We start from the raw sequence: 24,831 nt of genomic DNA on the forward strand, positions 1-24,831 counted from the left end.
GTGCTTATATCCAGGGGGCAGACACCATCCCCCATGGAGTCTGTAGGAAAAACTACACAGTCACAGCATCTCTAGAAAATACAATCTACCAGAGAGGGGGTGAGAGAGCAGGAAATAAACCATAAAATAGAAAGTGAACTACATAGCACATCGGTTTCCTGCTGCTGTGCAGGAAGTCAGCACAAGTCCAGCGCCTGCAAGCAGTGCTGTCCGGAGTCCTGTGGGGCTACGGTCTCAAGGTCGTGGGTGGGGGCGCTCCTGTCTGGAGGCTCCTCTGGGGAAGATGCTCCCAAGCTCGCTCAGGTTGTCGGGACTGTTTCTTGGCGTCTGAGGAGCCAAGACCCCGGGCTCAGGGGATTGGAGGCCGCCCTGGTTCCCCACACCTGACGACTGCCCTAGAGAATCCAGGCAGGTGGAGGGGCCCCTACAGAATGGGAGACGGGAAAGGCCAAGGGGCCTGGCCTGATGAGGGGGGATCGGAGCCTGGGGGGCGGCCCCTCTGGGGACCGCGGGACCACCCTTGGGCAGCGCGGTGCCAAGGTCTCAGCTCAGTGCCCTAGGCTCTCGACAAGTCCAGCCACAGGGTGCGTGCGCCATCACTCAGCACTGCGCGGCAGGGTCTGCCCGGGCCCAGCGGTCACCCAGCCGTCCAGCCTCACGGGAGTCACAAGGCGAGGCTGCAGGAGTCCTCGCTGGGAACAGAGGATATCCCACTCTCCAGGCGGGGCTCAGAGGTGCTACACAGGCTCAGGCCCGGCCCGGCTGAAGACGCGGCAGCCCCACTGTCCCGCCAGGGGCTCCTTCCTGGACTCAGTGAGGGGTGGGTGCCTTCCCCACCGACCACGGTCAGGAGCAGGCAGCGCGCCCTGGGGAGGGCTCAGGCTGCAGAGGAGCCGGGAGAGGCAGGCCCCTCCCAAGTGGCCCCTTCTCCAGACCCCATATGGGGGCACTTTCGGGTCCCCACCTGAGATGCCTCCCCCGAGTCCAGCAGCCCAGATCCCGAGGCCCTGCTGGCTCACCTGAGGGTCTGCTCTGCCCGCGGGAGAGGTGCTTCACTGTCACCGTGCCCATCCTACTGCCCTCACAGGAGGCTCCCTGTCCTTGCAGCCGTCACCTGAGAGGCAGCACCAGGGCGAAGGGCAGTCCACGGGGGCACAAGCCTGGGGCGGCAGCAGGCCCCCGTGAAGGGAACAAAGGTGCAGGGCCTGCCTGGAATCCCCGCCCCCACGCAGTCGGGGCTGGTGGGGATGACGGACCCTTCCTCCCGGGAGCCCAGCTGATCTGCCCTTAGCACAGGGAGCCCAGAGTGACGGTGACCGCCTCCCCTGCCAGGAGCAGGGAGTCTGACCAGGCCGAGCCCGAGACTGACCGGTCCTCCGGGGGTCACGGGGTTCGGGCCCGCACAGCAGGGGCCCAGGAGCACAGGGCAGCTGTTGGCAGGGCTCCCCCTGCGCCCTGGGGTGCCCAGCCCTTCCTGAGCCTTCCACTCTGGCCTGCAGCTGTCAGGCCGGCTGCCTGGTGGGCTGTGCCGTGGGCAGTGGGCCCGGGTACAGGAAATACACCTGAGGAGGCGGAGCGGCTGGGGAGGCCACAGCACTGGTCCCAGCCGGGCGGTGGGCAGCCAACAGGAGGGGCCCAGCACCCACTTGTCTGTCGGGAGCGCCCCGCGCAATGGATACACCTGCCCACCTCCTGTCCTGCTGGTGTCTGCCTCACAGTCTGGGGTCCCCTCCGCTACTATGGAGGGAAGCGTAGGGAGGTCAACTGGATGGGAAGGACAAACACCTGATTCTCCATCAGTCTCCCGTCTGTCCAGGCAGGGGAGGGAGAATTGAACCTCGGTCCTCCCATCATCAGAGGTTCCTCTGCCCCTCTGTGGTGGAGCCAACTGTGGGAGTCAAGGGCAGCATATGGAGGAGGTGGGGGAGGCCTTGGTGGCCTCCAGGCTGCGCCCTGGTGCCTGCTCCTCCTGCCAGCCTTGGCCAGGAGGAGGAGCCGAGCAGGGGGCTCAGCCCCGGCCCAGGGCGCCCGGCCGGGCAGGTTGCTGCCCCAGCTCTGCGGGCTCCTCACTGTCAGCACTCAGCCCAGGGGCCTCGGCCTCCCCCACCCCAACCCACGCGGCTCCTCCAGGGCCGTGGCTGAGGCCTGCACCGAATCCCACGGGGCCAGCTGGAGGAAGCAAGCGGGCCCACAGGGGGCCCCTCAGCTTCCTGCTGGGCTGGGGGCCCATTCTTCGCAGTCAGGTCTGAGCTCGGTCTCCGCCAGCCTGCTGAACTAGCACAGGTCAGGCCCCAGAGACAGGGCTCGGGGCCCTGGGCGGTGGTGCCAGCAATCAGCGCAGGACGACGGGAGCCCTGCTCTGTTGGACAGCAGGCCCCTGTGCGCTGACGCCAGGCGGGCTCCTCACCACGGCCCCCCTGCCTGGCTCTCGTCATCTGTGGGACCTCGTCTCGGCCTTGGGGGGGCAGTGTCCGTCCCCCCTGAGCCGGGGAGGGCCCAGGGGCCTCCTCTGGTCAGTGGGACCCTCGAGGAGGCAGTGTGCGCAGAGGCCCGCGCTGCCCCCGTCAGCCAGTACGGGACAGCGCTCTTCCCACCAGGGCCAGAAGAAGCAGCGGGACGATGAGCGGCCATGCAGCCGACTCCCCTGCGGTCAACTGCAGAAGGCGTGTGGGGCTGCGGGCAGGGGAGCCCGAAGGCGCCCCGCCTACGGGGTGGTTTGTGGTGCAGATCCCGGGCAGCAGCCGACTGACTGACGGGAATGGAGGCAGGCGGGGGCAGAGGCACCCCAAGAGCGAGGCTGTGGGCAGGTGCTCTAGGGGAGCACACCCCACTTGCCTGGGGGTGAGGGGCAGATATCCTGAGCGGCCTGGCTCTGCTCCAGGCCTTGGCAGTGGGGGGCTACCAGCCGGGGCTGCATCCTGTCAGGGCCCCGGGCTGAGGCCATCACTCTCAGCCAGCTCGCCCAGGTGCCCTGGGACTGGAGACAGCTCAGGGGGCGATGAGCTGTGCCCTCTGTCTGGCGGCCCTGGCCCAGCCCCCGGCCCTACTCTGGCCCAGCTGCTCTCCCGAGGCCCCGGGGCAGGGGCTCTGGAGGAGAGTTCTGCTTGGGGGAGGCCCTCTGGCCCCAGCCTGGCACCTCCAGTCCCCAGGGCCTGCCTGGGCCTCTCCCAGCCGCAAAGCACACTGGCCTGGCCACGGGGAACAGGCAGCCTCAGCCCTGAGCCACCCGGGGCGGCAGGCGAAGGGCCCACGTACCCGCCCAGAGGCCGGGCCAGGTGGGCGGCGGGGGCTGGAGGAGGCTCTGGGGCATACCCCTCACCTTTCCCTCCACCTCAGGCCTCCAGGCCCTCTGGAGTCGCACCTGGGGGAGGCTCTGGGACCCCTGGGCCCTGTGCGTCCACCTGCACTGTGCTCAGCAGGCAAGGCAGCAGAGGCAACGGTCGGGACAGCCAAGCAAACACAGGACAGAACCTTTATTGCTGAACACAAAGTACCCGCCAGGGAGGCCCACCCAGCAGTCTCTCCTGCAGCAGGAGGCCTGCAGGAGGACAGGGTAGGCATCGCACGGGGGAGCCCTGCCGGGCACCCCCTGGGACAAGGCTGAAGGCCCAGGGGTGGGGAGGTGGTGGGGCCCAGCCTGAGGGGGGCCAGGCATGGGCACTGGTCACACAGGGCTGAGAGCCAGGCAGGCAAGGGGACTGCCCTGCTGCCTCCGGGGGCACTCCGTGGCAGGTGGCCCCTCGTCTGGGGCGGTGGCAGACGGAGCCTCCCTCCTCTCGGGACAGGGCTGAGGTAGGCGCGGGCTGGCCCCCTGGGCCCTCACAGACGCGGCTTGATGTGCAGCGACTTCCCTGTTCCAAGAAGGCCAAAGGTCAGGCATAGGAGGGCCCCCTCAAGGCCTCTGGGTCAGGGCTCGCTGGAAACTGGAAGGGGGCTGGGACACCACCCACTGCATGGCCCGGGGTCCCGCATGGAGCAGGCCCAGGCCTGGCCCTGGGCAGGGGGCGGCCCCGCAGGAGCTCAGCAGCCTGCAGCTGAGCTGTGAGCACCGGGAGCCGGCGGCCTGCACACACAGCTCAGGCTCACACCCGGACGGGTGTCTGGCGCTGCCAGACAGCGCCTTCCACACAGAAAGCCAGGGTGTGTGCGAGCAGCTGCTGGGGGCCAGGGCCCCGCAGACCGGCCGGGGCTGCAGGGCTAGGGTGGGAGAGGCTTCCCAGGACCGAGCAGGCTGCCGCCCTTGGCCCCACGCCCACTGGGCACCCCGGTGCCTCTCCCCACCGAGGACACTCCTGGAGACCTCACAGGCTGGCAAACCAGCTGCCCACAGGCCAGCATTGTCCGCGTGCCCCCTGCAAGCTCGCGTCTCCTCCTAGGACCCCACTGCAGGGCCAAGGACCCCAGTCACCTGCTCAGCCAGCCAGAGCCCCGGGCCCCTCAGCCTGCCCCTCAGGCCCCCAGGAAGCCGGCAAGGCCTGGGCAGGGAAGGACGGCCACTGGGCCCCAGCCGTGGAGGTTGACAGTCACCTGCCCCGCAACCCTGCTTGCTGCCTCTGATTCTAGGGCTGGTTGCAGGGTTCCCCGACGTAATTAAAGAACGAAAATTAAAACGCTGGTGGCTTGGGGCTATCTGCTCCTTCCTCCCGCCCTCAGGGCATCCTGGCCACGGAGGGCCTGGCCACAGCTCGGTGCCCCTGGCTTGGGGGCTCAGCAGGCGGCGTGTAAGCTCGCTCAGCAGAGCTGGGAGAGGAGGCTGCAGCAAGCATCTCACGTTAACATTACGACCGTGAAATATGACAATAAAATGATAGCCGTATGGTCGCAAATTTGCAGCCCGCCGAGCTGCGTGGGGTTTATCGTCACTCAAACGCGCAGAGAGCTGTAAAATGTTTACAGAAAGGGTCGTTTGCAGCCATAAAATCCTCTTTTCTCTCCTAAACAAGGCTGAGTGGAGCCATTTACCAAGCCCCAAATGTTCATCGGGGGAGAGGAAACATCTGTTCTCTCCAGGAGTGTGCGGTGATCTTCCAGAACAAATTAACAGAAATGGGTGCTTTCTAATTAAATCAGCCCTCGGCTGGGCAGTCTGTGAGCGGCGCTCTGTGCCTGCACCTTGCGCCCGCCCTGTGGGCCCGCAGGCGCGCACCTGCCATGCCAGAGAACATGCCGCTGGCTCCCCAGGACCAGCGGGCCCCCCAGGCTGACCCACAGGCCTGAGGTGCGCGCGGCCAGAGGTGGGCTGCCTACCTGAGTCCTTGGAGGGGGCGCTCCTGGGAGCCCGGGCCGTGAGCTGGCCTCCAGGACTGGGCGAGGACTGCAGGGCGATGAAGGAGGGCAGCTTGGAGAGGCCGCTGGAGCCCGCTCCCGCCGAGACCGAGGCTGCCTGCAGAGACAGCTCCTCTGGCTCCAAGGACAGGGAAGCCGAGGGGGGGCAGGGGGAGGAGCGGGAGGGGGAGGAGGAGGGAGAGGAGGAGGAGGAGGGAGAGGAGGAGGAGGGAGAGGAGGAGGAGGGAGAGGAGGAGGAGGAGGGGGAAGCTGCAGCTAACACCCGTGGGGAGGAAGGGGGCGAGATCGAGCCAGCAGCCATGGAGCTGGGGGGACTGGACATCCGTCTGGCAGGGCGCAGGGTGGCCGAGGGCTTCCTGCAGGAACGGGAAAGGAGCAGGGTGTCAGGGGGGCGGCGTGGGGCAGGCGGGGTCCAGAGGGTGTTGGTCCACCACCTGCACACCGCCCGTCCCTCCCCACCCACTCCCGCCCAGCAGCTATCAGGCATTGCCACGCAGGTTCAAGGCGGGCCTGTGGGCCCAAGGACAGGCTGGTGACACTTCAGGGCCTCCAGCGGCTGCATGCTGACGCTGTCCTCGCCTCCTGGAGCCTTCCCTGTCCACACGGGCTCCCACACGTGCAGGCAGGGGAGCACACCGTGAGGCCCAGCCACAAGCATCGCCCAGGACCTCCCCTGCCCGGAGAGTGGGGTGGGTCAAGGATGCTCTTGGCTTGTCCAGCCTGAGGACCGGGGGTGGGGCACCTCTGGAGGTCACTTCCCCATCTTTGACAGAAGTTTCTTTGGGGGCATGAAGCCCCCAGACTGGGCGGGGGTGCAGGGCTCCCTCCTGCCCCCACCCCGAGCCTACACATGCCACACCAACAGTCCCCGTCACCTGGGCCCGTGGCTGGTGGAAGCCCTGCTCCTGGGGGGCGTGCTGCTGGGCTCCGGGGCCGTGGGGGTGGCGGCCCGCCGGCCCGGGCGCCTCGGGCCGCGGTGGAGCAGCTGGCACTGGGCGCCGCGGGGGCACGCGCCCCTGCGGGAGAAGTCGGGGCACAGCAGCGTGTGCTTCTTCTTGCACTGTGGGAGAAGGGGCGCAGCTGGGCGAGCCGGTGGGGCCTCGGCACCACGTGGAGGCCCCGCCCGCTCCGCCCAGTGGGGCTCAAGCTGAAGCGTTCCTGCTGGGGGGCTGAGGTCCTCAGGCCAGAGAGGCCCCAGGGCGCGGTCAGTCTGAGGCTCAAGGGCACTGCCCTGGTTGTACCAGCACCACCCAGCCTGGCCCTGGGCCTGGACTGAGGCTGGGGTGGGGATTCCCAGGGCGCTACCCCCTTCTCCTGACAGCAGCCCACCTGTCCTGGCAGAGGACCAGGGTGGGGGCACCCCACGGGGGGTGCACCGTCAGGCAGGTCAGGGAAACAGGTGGCCTCAGCTCTGCCCACCAGGCCCACAGGGAGCATAGAGCCTGGACCCAAGGCCTGCCTCTCCATAGCCCCCCTGCCCCCACGGTGGGAACTGAAGCCCTGCCGTGTGCCTGCTTCTTGCCTGGTCCTCCTAGAGGAGGGGGCCTATTCTCCCACCCCTAACAGCTGGCTCAGTGGGCACCACCCAGGAGGAGGAAGCCACCTTCATGCTGACCAGGTGACAGGTGACATGCCTGAAAGAGACCCAGATGGAAACCTCTGCAAGTAGAACCCAAACCCACCCAAAACCACCCTGTGTGCACTCAGGCGCTCCATCGTGTCTGACTGTGTGACCCCATGAACTGTAGCCCACCAGGCTCCTCTGTCCATGGGATCTCCAGGCAAGAACACCCGGAGTCAAGTTTAAAACCAGCCCTGGTGCCTGAGCAGCTCGAGGGTGCCCCCTGGCACAGCCACTGGAAGTGTCATGGCAACAGCCTCAAGACCACTTCCAAAAAAAAAAAAAAAAAACCACTTCCTTCTGGACCCGTCACCCCCACTGGGCACATGTCCTCTGAGCCCCAGATGTCGACCTGGCTCCCAGCACCCCAAAGCCGGCCGAGGACCCCACGGAGACTGTGCCCATTCCGTGAGCAGGATCTGGGCACTGACCCCATTCTCGTCCCCACACCTGGCCCTCGGCTGCCACGCAGGAACCAGAGGCCCTTCACACTGGTGCCTGGGGCTGGTGTTAAGACAGGCAGTTAGCACCCCCGCACCCAGATGGCTACCCCTCCCTGTGCTGGGCAGACCCAGCCCTGCTCCCCAACACCTGCTCCCCCAGCCCTGGAGCCAAGGGCCCTCTGCACTGAATCCCAGTGGTCCCCTCGGTGGCACATGCTGCAGCGGGGCCTCCTGGGGAACGAGGGGAGTCTGGGCAGGCAGAGGGATGGGCAGGCCCTCTGGGCGAAGAGCCCACGCTGGGCTGGGTGCAGAGAGGTGGCTGGAGGGTGCTCGCTGTGCCGTCCTGTGGTGGCCCTCAGCCCAGTGGCTCAACAGGAGCGACACACGGGAGGCGGGACCCAGCACAGAGGGACCCGGTAAAAGGCAGCACCTCGGTTTCCTCCCTGACTGCACAATGACATCTGTGAGCTACTGGGTCACATAAACTCATTCCAGCTGTTTCTGTCTCCCTTTCTTCTGGCGGCACTAGAAACTGTGGAATCCCACATGCGGTTCACATCCGGTTGACTGTGGGACTAGAGATGGCTGGTCTGAACTGACTGTCCTCCCAGAACAACCGAAATCTAGGCTTAAACGTAAAGAACTTTCTGAAATCATCCAAGAACTACTGAGCAGGTGCAATGATGGAGGAAAGTCTACACAGAGATGTGGTGGGTGCAGGGCTGGTCTCAGACCTCAGAGGCCCCCTGCCATCCTTAGAGAAAGGTTACTGAGGAAAAAGCAAACCCAGCACCCCTGCCCCTGCCCCATGCGCCCCGTAGAGCTGGAAATAAGGAAAATTCCTGGGATTATAGACTGCCAGGCTCTTCTGTTCATGGAATTCCCCAGGCAAGAATACTGGAGTGGGTTGCCATTTCCTTCTCCAGGGGATCCTCCCGACCCAGGGATCGAACTCGGGTCTCCTGCATTGCAGGCAGACGCTTTACCATCTGAACTACTAGGGAAGCCCGGAAATAAAGAAAGTCACTGCTAAATAATGCGTCAGTCAGTCAAGAAGCAACAGAAATTAGGTGATATTTAAATGACAACACTAAAACAACCCATCAAAGTTGATGGACTAGAGCTAAAGGAGTGCTTGGAGCAAAGCCCTCAGCCTCAGAGTCTTACATTAGCAAAGAGGAAACACCTCAAGTCAGGGCAAAACAGAAAAATAAATAAAAGAAAGCAGACAGAAGGACACAGAGAGAAAAGGAACATATAAACTATATTAGGAATGACAAAAGTGTCGTTAACTTCTGGTGCTGCAGAAGGTGATACAATGAACAAATTTTATGCCAATAAATTTGAAAACACAGACAAAATCTACAAATTCTAGAAAAACTGCCAAAAACTGACATTAAATCTAAATGAATATTCCTATGACCATAAAGGAATTTGAATCAGTAGTTAAAAAAATAAGGCAAGTGCCAGCCCAGGGTTTCACGGTGGTTCTACCAGATATTCAAGAATGCACCACCAACTTCCCATGAACCGGCCCACAAAAGAGGAGAGCAGAGACCACTCAGCTCAGTCTACTCAGCCGAAGGGGTCTTAAAACTGGAGCCTGATCACAGCAAGATGATCAAACAACCTTCAGGACAACTGCATGAACAACAATCCACAAGTTCTATGCAAATCATAAGTAAACTGAGTCCTGAAATATGTAAAAAGGCCATGTCAGGACCAAGCTGAGGTTATCTCAGGAATGCAAGGTTAGTTTAACGTTAGAAAATCAGGGAATCGAAATTAGCACATTAGCAACCTAAGAGAAAGGAATCACATGATCACCTTGAGAGGCAAGAAAGAAGAGCTTCATAAAATTCAGCATCAACTCAAAGTTTAGCAAATTAGCGATAAAAGGGAGCTTTCTTAGCTTGATATAGAACCTTCTAGAAACCATCATCATCACTCACCAAGGGGTGCAGCTGGAGGCCCATGGCCGTGAGTTACTATCTCACTGGGCTTATAGGCAGGGCAGAAAAAGAAAAGGCATTTAAACTCAAAAGGAAGAAAACACGGTCATTATTTGGAAAAGATATGATTGTTTATGTAGAAAAACCCAAAAGACTAAGTCCCATGGATAAATTACTACAATTATTAATATAATTTAGCAACACTGATGGAAACAAAATCAATATTAAAAATCATATGTCCGTAACCAATGAACAGTCAGAAAATAACATTTAAAAACTAGCTCTTTATAATAATAATAAAAAATGTGACAGAAATAAACTTAACAGAGGTAAGACAAGCAAGAATTTTATCAAACGTCAAAGGAGAGTCTGTGTCACAGAGACAGTGCCTTGATCATAGACAGGAGACTGACTGTAGAGACCGGTGAGACCAGTTCTCACCAAACTAAGGCACAGGTTCAAGACAACCCGAATTCAAATTCCATCTCTAAAAACCTTACCTGGAATTTAAAATACATTTCCGGAAGGATAAATGGGCAAGAATAGTTAAAACAGCCACAAGGAAGAAAAAAGTGAAGGAATCTGCTTCCTTGTTATGACTTATCCCAAAGCTCAAACAACTGACAAAGGTCCCTGTAGTCAAAGCTGTGGTTTTTCCAGGAGTTATGTATGGATGTGAGAGCTGGACCACAAGGCTGAGCACTGAAGAACTGATGCTTTTGAACTGTGGTGCTGGAAAAGACTCTTGAGAGTCCCTTGGACTGCAGGGCGATCAAACCAATCAATACTAAAGGAAATCAACCCTGAATATTCATTGGAAGGACTCATGTTGAAGCTGAAGCTCCAGTACTTATCCATCCACCTGATGCCAAGAGCCAACTCGTTGGAAAAGGCCCTGATGCTGGGAATGACTGAAGGCAGGAGGAGAAGGGGATGACAGAGGATGAGTTGGTTGGATGGCATCACTGACTCAATGCACATCAATCTGAGCAAGCTCCAGGAGACAGTGATCGACAGGGATGCCCAGTGTGCTGTAGTCCATGGGGCCGCAAACTCAGACACAACTGAGCGACTGAACAGCAGCAACCTGGGGCTATCTAAATAAGACCCAGACTCGTGGGACAGCCAAGAGTCCAGGTTTCAGCAGGAACTGATTCCATACCAAGAGCTGCTGGCATGGGGACAGTGCATGTGGTGGGCTGACTATAAAGTTACAGGCAGATTTTATACTGTGTTGGGGGTGCGGTGGTATTCAAGGGTCAACTGTATAGTACAGAGATTGAATCAGGTAATCATAAAACCTCCCAACCAAGAAAAGCCCAAGACTAGATGGTTTCAACAGGTGAATCATACTAAACATGTAAAGAATTAATACCTATTCTTTTCAAATTCCTCCAAAAACACAGAAGATGAGAGAATACTTCCGAACACAAACAAATCTCACACACAGCCAAAACAATCTACAAGGCTAGCCTTACCTTGATTCCAAAAGCATACAGAGATACTATAAGAAAAGGAAATTATAGATCGACATTATTATGAATACAGATGTCAAAATCCTCAACAAAATACTACAAAACTAGACTAGTGGCGTATTAAAAAGATTATATACTATGATCCAGTGGGATTTATTCTCAGAATGCAAAGATGGTTCAACATCCAAAAATCAATCAATATACTTGTGGTCAGTATGTCTGATTGACCATCTTAATAGAATGAAGGGGAAAAAACCCACATGATCATCTCAACTGATACAAAAAAGATTTGGGCAAATACTATAAGATTCCACCTATGTTAAATACCTAGAATAGGCACATTCATGGAGACAAAATGTTGATTTGTGGTTGCCAGGAGGTGGAGAGACGGGGGAACACGGAGTCATTGCCATGCGTTTAGAGATTGTTTGGGGTGATGAAAAAGTTTTGGAAACAGATAGTGGTGGTTGTATAATATTGTCAGTGTAATTAACACCACTGAACTGTACACTTAAAAATGGCAAATTCTGCTAAAATTAAAAATGTAATACACAAAACCCACAGTACTGTGCACTTAAATGGGTGATTTGTATGGGATGTGAATTCTATCTCAGTAAAGCTGTTAAGATTAGAAAAGACTGATGCTGGAAGAACTGAAGGCAGGGGGAGAAGGGAACGACAGAGGATGAGATGGTTGGATGTTATCACCGACTTGATGGACATGAGTTTGAGTAAACTCCAGGAGTTGGTGATGGACAGGGAAGCCTGGCGTGCTGCATTCCACGGGGTCACAGAGAGTCAGACCCGATTCAGCAACTGAACTGAACTGACACGGAGACACTGTCTGTGATTTCAAAGGAAGACGTCCAGAGGACAAGGAGCTTCTGCAGGGCAGGCGGTGGCGGGGGTGGGCCACTGACACACGCGGGGGACAGAGAGATGAGGCAGTTGTGGAGAACCGGCCAGGGAGCACGAGGGTGGGGGAGTCCCTGTCGCTACAGAGGCACCTGTGGATGATACCCATGCTCAGGTCTGCTCTGCTCCAGGAGGGCCTGGAGAGGTGAGCCCTAGCTGCAGCGCGCACCCAGACCGCGAGTTTCAAACCAAGGATGGGGCCAGGGGGCCTGGAGGTGCGGCGCTCCAGGCCAAGGCAGGGGCGGGCCTCCGGCCAGAAAGCGCCCTGGGGGCTGTGTGGGCAGCATGGGTCTGCGAGGAGTCCTTGGCCCACAGTGCCACAGACACCTGAGTGGGCAGGCCGGGGCGGAGGGCAGCACTGGTGACGCAGGGGCCGGTGCTCCGTGCTGGGCACTCATCTGGAAGACCAAGCAGCAGCGCTGTAACACTGCCCTCGGTGTCTCCTCGACACACGCGCGGACTCGGCAGCAGCGCCAGGAGTGGCAGAGCAAGCGTGAGGCAGTCGCTGGGACATCCGGCGGCTCACAGAAGGCTGGCCGTGTCCCCGAGTGTCTGAGAGTCCGGAGGGACAAACTGAGGAGCAGCTGACCATTGAGCCCCAGACCCAGGAGTAGAGTGTGGCCCCTTAAGATGAAGGACAGGGATCTATTCCAGCTTAAATTATTCACAAGAAAAGGGGACGCGTGTCTTTAACAAGCCAGCGCTTTATGAAGCAAGGTTAACAATTCCACTTGATTCAGTGGAATATTATAAACTCTCTGGGGCCCATCTGAGGACTTCCACTTCAGGAGCAAGGTGACGACTCAGCACTTTTTATATCATTTAGAGAATAAAATTAACCCTCGCCAGCCCAGGCTGCTGCCTCCACCCCTGCTGGATCCGGCCTGCTCAGCGCTTTTCCCATCTATAATTACAAGCCGCTATCCATCATGTGGCAGCCACGCAGCGCCCACACGCCGAAACGCACGCAGTAAGCACTTCCACTAATAGAAGCAGAACTTAAATATCGCCTTGATATTTTCATTTACATTGGAATCTTTTACAATAATCACCCACAGCCTCCGTGGGGGTCCTGCGCCCCCGCCCCACCCCCCTGGGCTGCTCTGGAGCCGCCAGCCGGGCCCCACCTCTGCAGGAGGGGCCTCCTCGGGGCCAGCAGGGGAGCAGCGGTGCTCCCGCCGTGCTCCCCACAGGGCGAAGCCCGGCCGGGACGGAGAGCTGGCCTGCAGAGACGTGCACTCCCCGGGCTCAGGGCCCGGCCTGCGCCCCCAGGGCAGCCACAGGCCCCGAGGCAGGGTGGTCACTCACGAGCACCCGTGGCCTGTGGACGAGGAGGCAGCGAGGCGTGCTGAGGCCCCTGGGCTGGTGAGGAGGCCCCCCCTCGGGCACCGGGACCTGCTGCCCAGGGTGGGTGGGGTCTTCCCCGGAGCAGCGGGGCTGAAGCAGGTGGGGAGGACAGGCCCCCAAGGCAGGGTGGGCCTGGCCCCCGGCGCCCCCCACCCCAGGCCCCTTACCTTGGCGCCCAGAGGACAGTAGCCTCTGAGGAAGTCGGTGCAGACCTCCGCCTTGCGGGACACGTACACGTGGCTGTAGGGGCAGTTGCTGTTGCTGCAGACGCCCTTCAGGAAGTAGGAGCAGACGGGCATCTGCGGGGCGGAGGCAGTGAGGCCCAGGGCAGCACCCCGGCCGCCCTCCGTGCCCCGCCTCAGGCAGGGCCCACCCAGGGCTCCACCACCGGGCGTGAGCCACACAGACTGGCCCATCCCGACGTGGGACCCCCAGCCTCCCCGGGGGCAAGGCCGCCCGGGCTTGCGGTCACGTGAGGACAGAGACGGTGACCCAGCCAGCGGGATGGCTCAGGCCCAGATGTGCTGTCCCCAAGTCCGCCACCTGCCCCGAGCCTGCCTGCTCTGGGCTGCGGGGCTGTGGGGGCCTGGAGGGGGCCGGCACCCAGAAGAGCAGGGCAGGGGAAAAGGGAGGCAGCGTGCGGGTGCTCCAGCGGGATGACGGCCTACAGGGCCTGACATCCAGCAGGCTTTCCAGCTGCCCGACAGGTGGGCACCTGGCAGCGTCCGTGAGCTGGAGCAACCCTTGTGGGGGCTCTGCTGGCACTGACCAGGGGCGGGCACCATAGGGGCCTGGCAGGGGGCAGGCCGGCCCAGGGGAGACCTGGCGGGGGACACAGGTGGGCAGCCCACCTCCGCCTGCAGGCCAGCCTCCTGGGGTGGGGGAACCCTGCCAGGAGCTCACACAGCTGTGGCCCTGCAGGTCTCACGCTGCGCACCTCTCCCGGCCCCTCCCTGCGCTGTCAGCCCTGCCTGCCCCATCCATGTGGTGCCCACTGCACCCACCGGGCGCTCTCCTGCCTCCAGAGGACACACAGGGGCTTCACTTCTCTGGAAGGAGGTAGGGGAGCTGGGGGGGGTGGGGGGTATGACTGTAGCCGAGGAGGGAAGGAGGGAGGAAGCAGAGAAACAAAGGGTGATTTAGCGAGGAGAGTTTATTTTTAATTGTCTTTTAACTGCAGCGCAGAAGGGAGCGGCCGGCCTGGGGCTGGCGGAGCCACGGCTGCAGACAATTCCCTTAATGTGCGTTTTGATACAGGGCCCAAATTAGCGCTAATAAAAAGGGATAATAAAGCCAACTCTTGCACCAAACGGAACTCCTCCTAGCTGTCAGCGCCGCTATCAAGAGGAAACTGCATTCTCATTTCAATTAACCTTGTTTGCACCCAGCACGTCCACACAAATAACAATAACATTAATTCAGGGCGCTGGTGCGGGGCGTCCTCCTCAGACAGCTCAGAGCCTGTGCTGGCTCCAAAGCCGGAGTTAATGAACCCGAAACTCGACGTGAATTTCCAAATTGCTCACAACAGAGTTTCGAAGCTCTATTAGGGAGAAAAATGCTGATTCTTCCCAAGTCCCTCAAGGGGAAAAGCTGTAGCAGCAGCAGCGCCTCCCCGGGCCCGCCACAACCCCCGCTCGGGGCTGGCAGGACACCAGCAGCCGCCACAGACCCCTGACTTCAGCTGCCCGGACAGGAGGGCTGACACAGCTGTGCGCCTCCCTCTCCCACCGCTGGCGCACCTGGTGGGGGGGCCCCCCACTGGGCGTGTGGGGGATGGGAGAGGGGAGAGGAGCCCAGGTGAGCCTAGCAGGGTGGAGGGGCAGACCCTTGGGGCTGCGCCAGCCCCAGGTAAGGGGGGACGCTCACCTTCTCCTTAGAGACGTGGTGGGAGAAGGGGCAGGTCCCGTCCGTCTTCTTGCAGGTGCCCCGGACAAACCTGCGCACACAGGGCGGGTCTGAGGGATGGAGCCTCGGACAGCCCTGGCCCCACGCCGCCCCGGGCCCGCCTTGGGGTGGGGGCGCACCTGGTGCACACGGCCACCTTCTCAGGGTCGTGAACGTAGGGACAGCGCTCGCCACGGTTGCACCGGCCGAAGCGGTTGTAGTACATGCAGTACTCCTCCTTCCGCCGTCGCCGCCGCTGCCGCGCCTGCCGCACGATGGCCAGGCTGCGCTGCACGGCCCGGCTAGGGGCAGGGAGAGAGCTGTGAGCCCCAGCAGGCCAGGAGGCCGGGGAGCCCCCCAACCCCGAGGCACATACCTGGCCAGGGAACGGCTGCAGCTGCCGGCAGGGTCCATGCGGCCTGTGGGAGGAGAGGCTGGGTCACTCCAGGCCCACCGCCCAGGGCTCTGCCCTCCCCCTGCTCACCAGCCAGGCCACCCCGGCCAGGGCAGGGAAGAAGCCAAGGGGAGCCGGCAGAGGCCACCCTGGTGTCTGGCCAGTGGTCCTGCCTCAAAGCGGGTGGTCAGAGGAACAGGAGGTGGCCTCCCTGCCACCTCCCTCTGCTTGGAGCAGAGCCCAGGGACATGGGACCCGAGTGGGGTCTCAGAATGCCACTCGGTTTTGCAGCAGCTAAGAAGGACTTGTTTAAAGCACTGTAAAATAGAAGCTAAGAAACGTATGGCCACAAATGCTGAAATCCTCCACAAAAGCTGAAACCCACCGGAAGATGGGTGTCCCCTGCCTGGAAACCAGGATGGCCTGAGGAGCAGGCTGCGGGCTGACCTGCCTCACGTGACACCCCGCTCCTGAAACTGTGGAGGCACCCCGCAAAACACTCCTCAAAACCCCAAGTGCGCAGACCAAGCAGGGCCTCTCTGAGGTCACTGACTGTGGCCCGAAGGGGAGTCGTTGACGGTGTGATCCGTGGTGACAGGAAGACAGGTGGACACGCGGCCAGGCTAACCTGCAGCTCCCGCCTGACATTTAGATACCCGGGCAGTCCCCAGGACCAAGGCGGGCAGGCAGGGTGAGAGCTGCTCGGGACAGCCACAGCTCCTCAAAACACATGTGACCCTCCCCAGACCAGATCGGGTTTCCCACAGGAGGCACAAGTGACATCACTCAGAAATTCTAGGGACCTGAGGCGATGACAAAGCATTCCTGGTTTAAAAGGGGACGTCCCCAAGCTGCCCGGCCTGGAGGCGGCCCTGGGGCAGGCCTGGGCAGGTGGCCCCCGCGCCACCTGGAGGGCCCTCCCCCGGCTCACCACAGGGCGCCCAGCGCCACCCCAGGCACGCGCCGGCTGAGCGCTCTGGGCAGCGCCCGCACTGCGCTGCTGGGGCGCTCCTCCGAGCCCCAGTTTCCTCTGGTTAGAAGGCGGCTCCAGGGCTGTACAGCGGAACCCCTGGGAGGGAGGCCGCTCCTGCGGGGGTCCAGGCCCAGGGGGCCGAATTACAGGGTTGAATGGGGGGACACGACATGGAAAGGAGAGGGGTGCCCAGAGCTGAGGGGCCGGCAGGGAGGGGTCGTGGGGCAGCTCCAGGCCGTACTGGACTCTGGTTTCCAGGCAGGGGACACCCATCGTCCAGTGGCAGCGGAGGTCAGTCCAGACGGCACGTGGTGGCCCCCACCTGCTAGCCCGAGGGTGACAGTGCAATCTGATAGCGGTCAGTGAGTGTGGCTTCCCGGCCGCCACCCAGGCCGCCACCCAGCCTGCCAGTGATGCTGGGGCAGCGCCTGCCCCCCAGGGACATCGTCGTCAGAGTTCGCTGGCCTCTGGCGGGTGCTTAGGTTCAGGCCTCTTTCCACAGTGGCTCTTAAAAAAATGTCAGTGTGGGCCTCGGTAGGGATTTTTACAGGAACGGGAGGAGGCACCTTTGCAAATGCTTTGCAGTGTTAAAACATGCACATAAAGTAGCTGGCTTGAGAGGCGCCGAAACGCTCAGCTGGAAACCCTGGCAACCTCGGGGGCAGGGGGGCTGAGCCTTCTGCAGAACTCACGCTTCCTAGGGGTCTTCCCGAAATAGAGCAGCAAGGCCGCCCCACCCCCTCCCAACCCAGGCAGCGGCTCACCGCCCCAGCTGAGGGCCCTGGGGTCCGAGCGCACAGAGGGGCAAGCACCACCAGCTCCCACAGCCCCTGCCCGCCCATGATGCCCTGGAACACGCCACCCTGGGGAAGAGGCGTCCAGGAGTGGCAGAGGTCGCAGGGCAGGGCCTTGGATGCGCAGGGGCAGACTGACCAACCGGTGAGACCCTCTCTCATATGCAGCTCTGCGTGACCCTGCAGCACCCAGAGGGGGCGACAGGTCACAGGTTACAGGTGAGGTGCAGAGACCCCCCGCCTGCCCAGGGCCCGAAGTGGAAGGCTGGTGGCAGAGAGACTGCCCCCCACAGCCTACGCCTGGGGCCTGAGGCTCAGAACAAACCTGGGAGCCAGCCCCACAGCGCAGGCTGAGCGAGGGGGCTGGGGCAGGCGGACTGGGGTCTGCTCTACTGCAGGGCCTCGCAGGCTCTTAGGGCTGACCTGTCCTTCCGGGCGAAAGCCTGTGGGGAGTAGGCCCTGGGCTGGGTCCTGCAGGCAGGCAGACTTCAGACCAGGAGGAAGTGCTTGGCTCCAGGGTTCTGGGGAAGTGAGGTGTGCCTGCTAGAAGGCCCTGCCCCTGGAGCTGAGAGACAGGCAGGGCACAGCTCTTCCCCACAAGGCCTGGGATGGTGGGCACCCCGACGGGGCTGAGGCTATGCTGAGAGGCCTGCAGCCAGGAGAGGGGGGATGGAGCCCCCAAGCCCCACAAGGAGGGCTGCACTTTCTTGCTGAAGTCACAGTTCCGTCGACATCAGAGGAGAAAATTTATTTCTTTAATTATTACTCATCTAAGTGAGCTGCTAGTCTGTGGGCATTCCCACAGCTGGGAGCAATCCACCCTCCTTACAGCCAGGAGCTGGCCACCGGATGTGGGTCTAGGCAGCTGGTGCTGTGCTGGCCGGCCTCGTGCCCCCAGGACAGGCTGCCCTGTGGTCTGTGCACCAAACCCCACCTCCCTGCCCCCAGGCTGAGGTGGGGGACTGCCCTAGCTGACTGGTCAGCAGAGCGTGGGCAGCGGCAGCCTGGGGGGGCAGGTGGGCAGGGAGATGGCTGGGGGGCCAGGGAGAAGGATGGGGAAGGCCAGGACCCCCCCCCCACCCCCGCAGCTCTGCAGGGGAGGTGGGTTCTGCGGAGCTCAGCATGCAGCGTGGCAACTCCCCAGAGAGAAGCATGCTGCCAGCCCCAGCGGAGGGGCCCCCGGATGAGGGGGGTGCACCCCCGCACCCCGAAGGCGGACCCCTCCTGCCCTGACCATGCCCCAAGGCGGCAGTGGCCTCAGACTCAGGCCCCGCGCCCGGCGGATGGCTCTGACAGGGCTGCTGGACTGTGAGGGGGCAAACCCGTGTCTTCCTCCCACTGGCGGGTGCCCTGGGGGGCGGAGCAGCCCAGGTCACGGGTGGCCCCCACAGCCCACCAGTCCATTTGGGATCGGCCTCACGTGCAGCCCAGGATTCCATGAGAGCCACAGCGGCCAGCGCCCAGCGGCCAGCCCGAGGGGGCAGAGAGCAGGGCCCACAGAGAGGCCTGGTCGCTCCACAGCCCTCGTGGGCTCATGTGGAAGGGCCCCACGCACACCGCCTGGCTGGGGCAGCCCTGTACGGGCCCCAGGTTCAGGGAGGACAGAGGGGGCGTCTGAGACCCCTGCCCTCTGAGACACCCAGAGCTGTATGTGGGGCCCACAGACCACGTGCACCCAGTGAAGGCAGCAGAGGGGGCCTGCACCTGCGGCGCCACCAGGCAAGCTTCTGAGGCTGGGCAGATGGCGGGGGCAGGCCCACAGACAGCCCAGCTCCTGGAGCAGGGCAGGATGCGCGGGGGAGCAGAGCCCTGGGCCCCCAGCCCCCTGCGCCTGTCCTGGGGGGCCCGGTGCACCCGGCCTGGCAGAAAGGAGCTTCCAGGGGGCCCTCCACTGTCTCCTGTGCCAGCCGGCCCCACGCCCCACCTACTTCCTGAGCTGGGCTTTTTCTCCCTTCTGCCCCTCTAGGGGGGGTCAAGCTAAGGACAGGGGGTAGCTGGGCCTGTACAATCCCCACAGCCCCTGCAAACCCCACCTTTTTTTTGACAGAAAAGGAAAGGAGTAAAATTGGACTGAAACCAAAATACTTTTCTAGTTAATTTGTACAATAAGCGAATCAGAAGCATTTCCTTCCCTGAGGCCTGTCTCCCTGGGCCGCGGGGATGCCCGCGCTTCTGGGCACGGTTGGGAGGCGTTGCCAATGCGATCAGGCGCCACGGCCCCAGGTGCTCACATGGGCTGTGTTTACCATACCTGACTCATCTCCTTTGTCCCCGAGCAAAACACGGAAAATCAGAGGCGGCTCAGCCAAGCGCAAGTTGGGTGCAGCCGGCGCGCCCTGGGGGCCTCCCTGCCGCTGCCGCCTTGGCGGGGGCAGTTCCAGGACGCTGTCGGGGTGCCCTCACAAGGGCACAGGCACAGCATCCCCCCAGGGGCCTCACCTGTGCGCAGCAGGGGCCTGCCACCCCCGTCCCCACTGGGCCGGCTGTAGGTCTTGGAGAGCTTGTTAGCCGACACCTTGTAGAGGACGCCTCCGATGCAGCGGTAACCTCTGCTCCGCCACCGAGGGGAGCCGGTCTGGGCTCTCCCACCCGCAGCTGGACGCAGGGTGTTCAGTGCCAGGGACCTGCAGAGATAGGAAGGCCCGTCAGCTCAGCCCTGGGGCGGTCAGAAGACCTCTGTCCCCCACCGTCCACGGGCCCAGGAGGTGGCACCCTCAACCCCACCTCTGAGGCTGGGGCACCTTTGTGAGGGGAAAGCGCTCAGTGCCAGCACTAAGGCGGCCCTGGCGGGTCACCGGTGTCCGGAACACCTCCTGGACGCCGCCCCGTGCTGCACCCTGACTCTGGGACAGCGGTGTTGTGCGGTCAGCAAGGTCTTCTGCCCATCCTCCGCTCCTCTGTCCTCTGCACGGAGCGCCTGGCATCGCAACCGGGAAGGGAAGGCCTCATGGACCCCCCAACCCAGGGAAGCAATCTGGGGCAAGACTGGAGTCCCCTCAAGGTCAAGGGCTGGTAAAGGCCTGGGCCGCCTGTGGGGCCAACCCAAGGGCAGATGGGTCAGAAGTCCCCCACAGACCCCCTGGCCACAGCAGGCAGGGAGGGCCACCCCCCCCCACACCCCCAACTCAGGTCCCACAGAGGAGGGCCTGCAGCTGCCCAGGAGCTGCCACATGGGAGGGGTTCGGGACTCCAGAGCTACTTGGCCTTGACCTTCCACATGTCCTAGTAGAAACCTGCTTATGCAAATTGAGCTCAGTTCTCTCTGAGCTCAGGGCACGTCTGGGCTGCTGGCAGAGCTGGGCAGGGGAGTGCCCATCCAAGAGTGTTACGTCTGCTGCGGCAGGCGGGGCGCGAGGAGGGCGGTCAGTGGCAGGCAGGGCCACCAGCCGCAGCTCTGGGCTGTCCGGGGATCCTAGGCTCCCCAGCGCCTCCTGCTCCTCAGCAGGAGGAGGAATCCTGAATCCTCTTCCCCAGGAGCCTATGAACCCCAGCTCCACTGGAGCAGCAGAACATGCTCTTCTGGCAACCCTGGGACCACACGGCGGGGAAGCCCCGACCTGGGTCTGCAGTGTAGAGCTTGCCCCACAGGTGGCCCACGGCTGGCCTGACTCCCCACCTGCAAAACAGCCGGGCGAGCCAGGACCTGAAGCTGCAGTGTCAGGAGGGAAGCGCCGAGCAGGCCTCTAGAAAGCACTTAACCCAGTTTCCCTTAATTAAAACTCAAGTTCACAAACACCAATCTTGGAGGGATCGACCCCCACCAAGGTCCTTGACAGCCCTGCCCACCCTGGCTGCGCCAGAGGGGCTCCTGCTGCCCACTCCCTGGTCCAGCCAAGCGCTGGAGAGGCAGCCAGACCCCAGGCCCTCCCCAGACCCCAGAACCCAGGTCTCGTGCCTTGGGCTCAGGGCATCTGTGTGCCCAGCAGGGGCCTGGGCTCCTCCAAGGCGGGCAGGGGCTGAGGAGGGGCGGGGCTGGGGGGTCCCGCCCTCACTGAAGAAGCCCATCAGCCTTGGGAGCTCTGGAGCCCCTGCAGGAGTCCCGGACATCGCCCAACGGTGCAGCTGGCCTGAGCCCTGACCCCCCACGGAGAGTGGAGCCCACCCAGTGGTCCCCACAGCCCCCAGCTCGAGGCCAAGAGGCGCCCGCAGTCCCAGCCCTGTGCTGCCCAGAGCCCTCAGGGGCCTCCCACCCACAAGGCAGCTGCCCTCCGTCAACGTGCCCTGGGCAGGGGGCAGAGTGGGGGGTCACCATCAGGGCACCACCCCCAGCGCCCCCCCAACAGTCTGTGCTCCCAGATGCCAGGATGCACTTGCTGGAACATGGCCCTCTCAGCCATCCTCGCCTCGCTGGAGCACCCTCTCCCCCAGCGCTGGCCCCCATGAAACATGAGACACAGGCAGAACGAAGCGAGACAGTAGGGGGGAGGAAGCAGGGCCATGGATGCCCCGAGACCAGCCCTCCAGGGGGTGAGGAAGCGCCCTACTTGGGCACATGCTCCGGGCTAAGGCTGGACAGGACACCACCCCCAGAGGCAGCCACGCAGGCGAAACTATGGATCCCAGCAGCACAGGGCGGCCCAGCCCTGGCAGGCCCAGCGGGTGGAGGCTGGAGGGCCTGGGAATGACTGTTCTTACAGATGAACATGACCAACCAACCCAGCCCCTTTTCTAGAGAGAAGACCGTGCTCCTGGGCTCTGCTGTGGGCCTCGGGATGGGGCGGGGGCGTAGCAGCCGGCCAGTGCTCACACCCATGCTCACACCTGTGCCCAAGGACCCACATGCCCAGGTGCAGGGCTGTGGCAGGGCGGGAGCCTGGGAGCCAGGCTGGGAGGAGCCACGTCCCCAGGATGGCACCCTGGGGCTGCAGGGGGGAGGTGGGCGCCCCCAAGAACTCGGGGAGGGCCCTGCACCCATGGGCCCCAGCCCAGCCGGCAGCCGCACAGCCCCTTCTGCCTGCCTTTGCCCACTGGGCCCACTGACTCTGGGCCTGCGGCCGGCAAACACCGGGGCAGGCGGGGGCTGGAACACTGGGCTGGGGTGCTCGCCCCAAACGCCTCGTAGTTTTTCACTGCTGTGGGTGTCACGGCACTCCAGTAAATTGTTACCCTAATGGAGAGGACAGCCTTTGGAAACGAGCTGTATTGAGAAGAGGGGATAAAATTAATGAGATAATAGCAGGGCCAAGGACCCAGGGAGCGCTCCTGCCCTCGCGGCAAGGGCCTGTAATTCCTTTTCTACAACAGGAGCCTCAGACCTAAAGCCTTCTCCCATCCGTCCGGCAGGCCCACGCCGCCAGGAAATTTCATTAACGCTGGAAAATAGGAAAGGTATTAAGCGTGGATAATGAAGGCCAGGGAGGGAACCATGCCTTAAGATAGTCCTCTTTCTCGCCTTTGTAATGGGAGGCATGAACTTTCCCTTCAAATCCATTTCTAATCCATTTGAAATACTACAGCAAATTATCTTTCCTTCAGCCCGAAAGCGGCCAGCCAATTTACTCCGAATAGAAGTGACAATGCCCCAGGATTTATCACCATAACCTTGACTACACAGGGGTGAGGGCTGGGCTTCTCCTGGGCGCCCCCCCCGGGGGGCACCACGAAGGACAGGGCGGGTGGGAGATAACATTTTAAATGAAAAGAGCTGGTAACGGGGAGAAAGACACACACACCGCAAAAGTAGGTTTAAAAAGAAACGCGATCCACATGTCCGCTGCCCGGGGAGCAGCTGAAATGTTCCAGGCCCAAGGCCGTCCAGGAGCTCCCAGGGGCTCTGCCCTCAAAGGCCCCCTCAGCTGCTGCGCCCAGGAAGCAAGGGGACGGTCCCAGGGAAGCAGGACCCTGAGAGCCAGGGCATCAGTCTGGGCAGGACAGGAAGGCTCCCCCAAGAGCCGGGATGACTGTGGCACATCCTCTGCTGGGTCTGCAGGTTGCCCCCACCCCGCAACAGCACCGAGCCCACCCTGGAGGGTGCCCCCCAGCAGCGCCGAGCCCACCCTGCAGGGTGCCCCCCAGTAGCACCCTGCCAGAGTCCCCCTGGGCTCCCTGCACACTCCCTGGCCACTGCCCAAGCAGGTTGGTGCAGGCCCAATACGGCATACAGGGCACCTGCCGCGGTCTGCTTCTTGAGCTGCACGGCTGAGACGGGCCCACCCAGGCATCCTCGCTAGTGGCCTGGCAGCCTGGGGGACAGGCGTGCACCCAAAGAGCCGCAGGCAGACGGGCTCCCAAACACGCCTACACACCGAGCACACGTAGCTTGCCCTCCCACTGGCAAGACCTGATGCACAGTGAGTGAGTGCACCCCAGGCCCTGGGCCGGGGACAGGCAGCCTGTGGGTTGTGTCACCTGAAGGCCACAGAGTGGCTCCCCCTGAGCATGCAGGGAGGTGGGGGCAGAAAGCTGACCTGGCCCTGGAGACTCTGGAAATGGCCCCAGCCCCCAGGATGCCCGGGGCAAGGTAAGCTGCACCCTGGAGCTGTGCCCACCTCCGGCCCTGACATGGGCCCTGCCTCGCTGCTGCTGCCCGGCCGGGACCACAGGAGCACACGGGAGTGGAAGGGGCCCGGCTCCAGCAGACCCAGGGCTGAGGGTGCCACGGCCTCTCAGCGCCCAGTCGTAAGGCAGCCTGACGAGAGTGGGCCCTGTGCACCCAGAGAGGGTGGGGAGCCCCTCGGGACAAGGCCAGGGCCAGGCCAAGGGGCCCACACCTGGACAGGGAGATGCTGATGGAACTAAGGGCTGCTTTCCCACAGGCAGGCCTCTCAGCACAGAGGCGTCTTGCTGGCACGTTCTTCCCGGTCCCCACAGTCTGCGTCCCCTGGCTCCTCCTGGAGACCCTCATCTCTCTGGGGACCACAGGCCCAGACCCCAGTCACCAAGGACCCTGCCTCCCTGAGCCAGCCTCCGCTCTCGCCCCAGAGGCAGTCTGGGGCCCTGCCCTCACTGAGACTCCCCGGCGGGGTCCCCGCCGCACTCTGTCCCATCAGTTCATCTGAAAACCTCGAGTCGGATCCGGCTCCCATCACTCCACGCCCTGGCAGTGCTCCCTGTTCTGCTGCGGGGCCCTCACCACCACTCCCACCGCCTGCCGTCCATCCCTGCGCGGGGCCTCTGCATGTGCTGGGCCTCTGCCATCACCTGGGTCCTGCCCTGAGCCCAAGCTTGGACGTCGGGGCCTTGGGAAGCCTCCCCTGACCCTAAACAGGGCCCAGTCACACCTGGGAGCAAGCACCTGGGGCAGGGGCTCCAGAGACTCGTGCGGGGTGAGCGCACACCAAGAAGAAGGCTTGGAGACCACCTGAATCTCCCACCCTGGGGTCTGCCAGGGTGCCAGTAAGAGAAACGAGGGGAGATCTTGGTGGGCGGGAGCCGGGATGTGTGGGCACCCACACCAGGAGAGGCCTTTGGCTCAGCGCGGCGGGCCAGGAGGTGGGCAGCCTGCAGGGAGCAGAGAAAACAAGCGGGGAAGCAGTTTTCAGGACGTGGAGTGGGTTCTGCGCAGCTTGAGCAAGCGAGGAGTGCGCCGTCAGCAGAAGGGCGCCAGGGGCGGCCGCACAGCGAATCCCAAGTAGGTCAGGCTCGGCGCCGCCACCGTGACGGCTGCAAACTGCTTAAGCGGGCTTTCCACAGAAGCGCTGACACCCGGCGCCCCACAGGCCGGGCCGGCCGGCATGCAGGCAGCCGGTCCCACGGGTGCTGACAGAACACGCTGGGGACAAGGGCCCAGGCGGGGCAGTGCGGC

The 24,831-nt window shown here is 62.3% G+C and overlaps 1 protein-coding gene across 1 annotated transcript in view; it reads right to left on the minus strand.

The window, feature by feature from the left end:
• Window positions 1-3,458: 3,458 nt before the first annotated feature.
• The window catches only part of ZC3H3 (zinc finger CCCH-type containing 3), a 62,507-nt gene continuing 41,134 nt past the window's right edge, over window positions 3,459-24,831 (minus strand). The window contains exons 5-12 of the mRNA XM_043484265.1: window positions 19,527-19,711; window positions 15,303-15,345; window positions 15,067-15,228; window positions 14,909-14,978; window positions 13,207-13,338; window positions 6,162-6,346; window positions 5,248-5,642; window positions 3,459-3,851 (exon numbers count right to left, since the gene is read on the minus strand). Of these exons, the coding sequence (XP_043340200.1) occupies window positions 3,820-3,851; window positions 5,248-5,642; window positions 6,162-6,346; window positions 13,207-13,338; window positions 14,909-14,978; window positions 15,067-15,228; window positions 15,303-15,345; window positions 19,527-19,711 (1,204 nt within the window). The 3' untranslated portion in view covers window positions 3,459-3,819. The remainder of the gene's footprint in view (window positions 3,852-5,247; window positions 5,643-6,161; window positions 6,347-13,206; window positions 13,339-14,908; window positions 14,979-15,066; window positions 15,229-15,302; window positions 15,346-19,526; window positions 19,712-24,831) is intronic.

This window comes from Cervus canadensis, chromosome 12, assembly GCF_019320065.1.
Source record: "Cervus canadensis isolate Bull #8, Minnesota chromosome 12, ASM1932006v1, whole genome shotgun sequence".
NCBI classification, from domain to species: Eukaryota; Metazoa; Chordata; class Mammalia; order Artiodactyla; family Cervidae; genus Cervus; species Cervus canadensis.